The sequence below is a fragment of the Monoraphidium neglectum genome, assembly GCF_000611645.1.
Source record: "Monoraphidium neglectum strain SAG 48.87 unplaced genomic scaffold scaffold03539, whole genome shotgun sequence".
Classification (NCBI taxonomy): Eukaryota; Viridiplantae; Chlorophyta; class Chlorophyceae; order Sphaeropleales; family Selenastraceae; genus Monoraphidium; species Monoraphidium neglectum.
Genome location: NW_014010090.1, coordinates 1 through 5,415, shown reverse-complemented (window position 1 = coordinate 5,415; position 5,415 = coordinate 1). Strand labels below are relative to the sequence as shown.

At 66.0% G+C, this 5,415-nt stretch overlaps 1 protein-coding gene across 1 annotated transcript; it reads right to left on the bottom strand.

The window, feature by feature from the left end:
• Positions 1–139: 139 nt before the first annotated feature.
• MNEG_12956 (hypothetical protein) lies at positions 140–4,818 on the bottom strand (the record flags this gene model as incomplete). Its single annotated transcript, XM_014038571.1, has 11 exons — positions 140–212; positions 586–674; positions 1,076–1,150; positions 1,415–1,648; positions 1,893–1,975; positions 2,229–2,448; positions 2,700–2,830; positions 2,982–3,117; positions 3,346–4,009; positions 4,395–4,469; positions 4,745–4,818. The coding sequence occupies 11 exons, from the start codon at positions 4,816–4,818 to the stop codon at positions 140–142; spliced, it is 1,854 nt and encodes a 617-aa protein (XP_013894025.1).
• Positions 4,819–5,415: the final 597 nt, after the last annotated feature.

Below are 5,415 nucleotides of genomic sequence, written 5' to 3'. Positions count from 1 at the left end.
GTGTGTATGTTTGTGTAATGCAAGAGCACATGAACTGGCAAGTAAAGGAGAGGGGTTGCATCAGAGGACTTGTAATTGCCAGCCATTTGCGATTAGCTGTGCTGGTCACTCTCCAGCAGCCACCCTTGTTCCCACCCACTTACCGCCTGTGCTCTCGCATCATTGCGGTGTACGGCTCCAGGATCCGATGCACCACCACTCGCAAGTCGCGGCTACAAAGGGAAACGTTTTCAGATTTTACACATACAGGTGTTTGGTCAAGTGGGTGCTGGCTGGCTGGTTGGCTGCTTTCCTCGCAGAGGGGACCACGAGGAGCTCATGATCATAAGGTTGGCCCGACAGCATTGAACAGGCAAACGCGTCATGCACGACGCACCAGAGAACAAAAGGGCTGACTGCATCTAAGATGACCCTGGCACACGGCCCCTTTCCTCCGGCTAGCCACCCCCCTGGCCGCCCAACATGGGGCCTCAGGGCAGCTGAAACTGCCCTCTTGCCAATCAGCGGACCCTACCAACACACATACGCACACAAACACGCATGAGCAAGCATTTGCACCCGTCACAGGTCCCGCGCCCTTCCCACCTGAATGTTGACGCCCTCTTGCCCCCCAGGGCCAGGTATGCCTCCAGGTCCAGGCACCCGCTGGCGCTGCACACCGCCTCGGCAGAGCCCTGCAGCACAATGAGTTGGTGGGCGGATTTTACACGCATGGGCGGGATCTCGTACGGTTGCATGGGTGGTTAATTCTGAGTGGATGAGTAGGTCAATTCCATACGGGTGGGTGGGTTGTTCTAAGGATACGCACGTGTGTGCAATCATGTGTCGTGCAAGCAGAAAAGGTCAGGCCGGGCGGCGTGCCAGCAGGGCTATTGGTGTTCTTGCCGGGCGGTCAGGGCGCATGCACCTTTGACACCGGAGAGTGGCCAGGGGCGGGAACGCAAGGACGCCTCAATGACTGTAACTCAAGCCGCTGTGGACACACCCTTTTTAGATCTGCGTCAAACTTCCTGATCAAGAATCTGGTCGGAGCTTGGTCAAAGCCCGGTCAAAGCATGGTTAAACCTCCCCCAACCTTGAGATGCGTCATGATCTCCTGGAACACCAGGGCCCCGTCCACTCGGTCGCGGTCAATGCCAGCCGCCTGAGCCTGAGATAAGGGCAAGTGGAAATGAACAGAGGTATGAAGGAGGTATCGGGGACCTGGATCTGTTGCACGCATGGAGTGGATGCGGCGCTGTGTTGGATGCGAACTCGCAGGGGCAAGGCACTGCGCCCGCAACAGCGGAGCGTCCAGGCGCAGCGTTGCTGCTGCTGCAAAGCTTCGGAGCAGACGCGCACTTCGTGCACCACCAGGAGAGGCCTGGGTCCCAGGCTACTGCCCAGAATCCCATGCCCGCGCCAACTAACACACCATGCTCTGCCAGCGAGCCAGGAACTCAGAGTGCGTCAGCATGCGCCGCGCGGCGACCTCCTTGCGCTTGGCGCCGCGCCCGCTGCCGCCGCCGCCGCTGCCCGAGCGGACCACGCCACTCTTGCCGGCGGCGGCCGCGATGGACACATCCTTCTTGCCGCCCTTGCTACTCGACAGCGCGGCCGCCCGCCGCTCCGCCTCCGCCTCTGCCTCTTCTTCCTCCTCCTCGGCCTCCTGAACGTGGAGGGGTGACACGCCGCGCCAAATAAGCAAGCAAAACTTGTTCCCACCGAAACCCCCAAACAAGCCCATGCAGAAGCACACATCAGGTTTGAGCTGTCGGTGACCTCAGGGCCCATAGCGCCCACAGGCCCTAAATCAATTTCCAAACCCCAGCTCCTGCTCTAACTTCGCCCCTTTGCTTAAGCAGACAAACTTGCCCGCAAACCATCAAGCTTAAACCCTGAGCACCCCCAACCTCGAGCTGCTCCAGCTTCTGCTGCAGGTCCTTGATTCGCCCCTCATCGCCATCGAAGCTGTCCTCCGGGCGCAGGAACGACCCTGAGATTGCGACACGCGCGCAAGTAACAAGACAGAGGGCCGCTCAAGGGGCCGGAACGGGCGCAGCGTGGCGTCAGGGTATATGTGACAACAGGCTCGCATGATGGGGCGGTGGCGCTGACTCCCAGGGCAGCATACTCGTGTGTGGGTGCACTGTCCTACCACGCCCCGCGGTCGCTCTGCACGCACGCGCACGCACGCGCGCACACGCACGCGCGCACACATACACACACACACACACACATGCACGCACCTGGCAGCGCCGCATCCAGCAGGCGCAGCAGCTGGCTGCCAGTGAGGAACAGCGGCCACGCCGCGTCAGGCACGCCCAGCAAAGAGTCTGGGGCGCCATCGCCGCCCTCGCCGCTGCCGCCGCCACCGCCGCCATGGAGCGCCGCCAGAGCAACCGCCTGCTCTTGGCGCTCGGCCGCGGACAGCTCGGCGGCCTGCAGGCGGCGGAAGCTGCGCCGCACCTGCGGGGTCGAGGGGTGTGCGTGCGAACGCGCGTGCATCAGCAAACGCAAGCAGCCAAGCTACTCGGCAGTGCCAGAGTGGCGCGAGCCTACGAGAGGCATGGAGCGGACGGGGGCTGCGGCCGCGGCACTGCCCCAACTTAGGTGCAAGCTGGCATCCTGCCTCTGATGCATGATGATGACCGCTGCATCGTGATGACCTCACAACGCTATGCTCCTGCCCTGCACACCCAGGATAGTGGCAAGCCGACCTGGTTTTTGAGGGTGGAGCTGGCCGTGACAAACAGCTGGCGCGGCGGGGCCAGGGACGGGTCCGCGGCGGAAGCCTCTCGGGCGTCGCGCCACTGCTCAAACATCCTCAGGACCAGGCAGGTCGTCTTGCCTGCAAAGAGGTGGGGGGAAAAGGTCCGAAAGATGCAGGGTGTGTGAGTGTTGTAAGGGGCCGAAAGCGTGCAAGGTCTGCACGTAGGCACGCAGCATGGCGGGCGCAAGCACCGGGCGGTAGCAGGCGGATTCCAGCAGTCTAAAGGCACGCGCCCGCGGCCGCAGCCCCTGGGGCCCTGGGGTCGTCGCGCGGGCCGGCTCGCCTGTCCCGCTGCGTCCTATGACTAGTAGCGGCGCGGGCGGACGCGGTGCGAAGGTCACCACGGACCGCTCCGCGCTGCAGATCTGCGGTCAATGGTCGAGGCAGGGGTCGTCGCGTCGCACCCAACAACGCCGCCTGCTTGCTTGCGATCTGGATATGATCATGCACTTGAAGGGCTGCATGCATGGTAACCACGCAGCTGCTGCATACCAATGGCCGCCCACCCCAACAACGCGTCGACGGCAGCGATTCTCCCACACAATTGCCGACCACGAACCCCCACAACTGCCCATAGAGGGTTGCTGGCCTACCTTGATTGGGAAATTGAGGTCCGCCGTCCCCAGCCCCCGCACGACCGCCTTCGCCAGCACCGCGCCAAGCTCGTACCGCCGCAGCAGCCCCAGCGCGCCGCGCCCGCTCGCCGGGGCGCAGTGGTACCGCCGCCGCGCCCCGCTGGCCGCCCCCGGCCCCGCGGTGCGCCGCTGCTTGATCTCGAAGTGCGGCGCCGCGCCCCCGCCCTCCCCGTCCTCATCTTCTGCCCAGCCGGCGTCGCCGCCGCGCCCGCCGCCGGCAGCGGCCGCCCTGGGCCCGTCCTCCGGCGCCATGGCCGAGTAATACGCAGGCGTCGCCTCGTCAGCATGATCAAAGCTGCCGTCGTCGTCCCCGTCGCCGGCCGGCAGCGCAGGGCCGTGCGGCTCAAGCGGCGTCAGCTCAAGGGCAGACAGACCCTGCCGTTTTGAGGCAGCAATCCGCACAAGCGCCTCGTGAAGCGCCGGGTGCGCCGCCGGCGCCGGCGCCGGCGCTGCGCCGCTGGCGCTGCTTCCGGCGTGCGCGCCGGCGCCGCCGCCGCCGCCGCTGCTCGTGCGCATCGCAGGCGCCGGCGCGTCCGCCGCGTCCGGGGGAAGGGCTAGGATGTCCCACACAAGGATGTGATCGCAAAACAGGTCGCCCGCGGCCGCGGCCGCCGCGGCGCCGCTGCCGGGCGCGGAGGCGGCGAGGGGGGTGAGCGCCGCGCCTCCGTGAGTGGCAGGAGCAGCGTCCGGCGTGACTTCGAAGACAACGCAGATTGCGCCCAGGAGGGTAGTGCTGGGGATTTCATGGGGACAGCAAACAGAGGGAGGGGCCTGAGCGGTGAGGCGGGCACTGATGGCGAATTTGGTGTCAGTGGTTGAGGGCCGTGATACCCATGGGGGCAGCGCCGCAAGGTGCACTGAACGCGCTCGCCGGCTCCGACACCCTCCCATCAACCGTGGGCGGTCGATCCAACCCGCAGAGCAAGAAATCAAAGAAGAGCCACTAGCAACCCGTTGAACACGGGCAAAACTCCCGGCACCGGGCGTCAACACCGCGCGCCTCTCACCTGTACACCCGCACTGAGTCGTCCTGCAGCGCCGCCTGCACGCTGGGGTAGTCATCGCCCTCGCGGCGCACCCACCTGGTGAAATCACACGGTGGGTGAGTTATCAATGCCGTTTGCATGCGCGGGAGGGGAGAGCGGGGACAAGGTCAGGCGGATGGGGATGCTTGTGAAAGGGAAGCAATGACAACCTGCGGCTAGCTGTCAGGTGCCATAGGGAGGCACCTCAGGTTGGGGGAGGCAGTGCGCGTGCCTGCACATGCGGAAGTGAGCATAACTGCTAATATTCCCAGGCTGACGAGGCGGGGTGCTGAGCACGTTTGCTGATGCCCCATGGTTGTCACCCGCCGCACCTGGCGTCCAGCCGGTGACGCCGCTTGTGGTCGGCCGCCACGCTGGCGCCGCTGCCCCACCTGCATGTGCGCATGTGCGGGAGCTCAGGGCTGAGCGCTGCCTCCGAGCTGCCGGAACTTGCCTCTGGTGTGAGGTGCACTCAGGTGTGCGCGCAATCTGCTGGCATGTTCGCAGACACTAAGCCAACTCAGATTTCCACAAACAAATTCGATGGCGCTCTGGACGCTGGTTGTTATTCGGCACAGCCCCCAATGCGATTCTCTGAACACGCAGCCTGCCCCAGGCTCCCCGGCTTTGTGGCCGCTCACCTGCCGCTCGCAAGGCTCCACAGCGCGTGCAGCACCACCCGCCGCAGCGCCTGCCCCGGCAGCGCAGCCCACGCCGCCAGCGCCTCCGCCGCGAGCGCCACCGGCCACGGCGCCTGCTCCAGCGCCCGGGGGCGCGCGAGCAGCGCCCGCTCGCGGATAAGCCGCCGCGCCTCTTCCTCCGCCTCCCAGGCGATGCCGTCCGCGCCGCCCGCGGCCGCGGCGGCCGCGCGGGCCGCCTCAACGGCCGCCTCGCCGGCGTCGCTGCCCGCGGCCGCGTTCTGAGCGCGCCCAAGCAGCAGCAGCAGCCGCTCCAACCGCTCCAGCCGCTCGGCCTCCCTCGCCCCAAACGCGCCGTCCGCCGC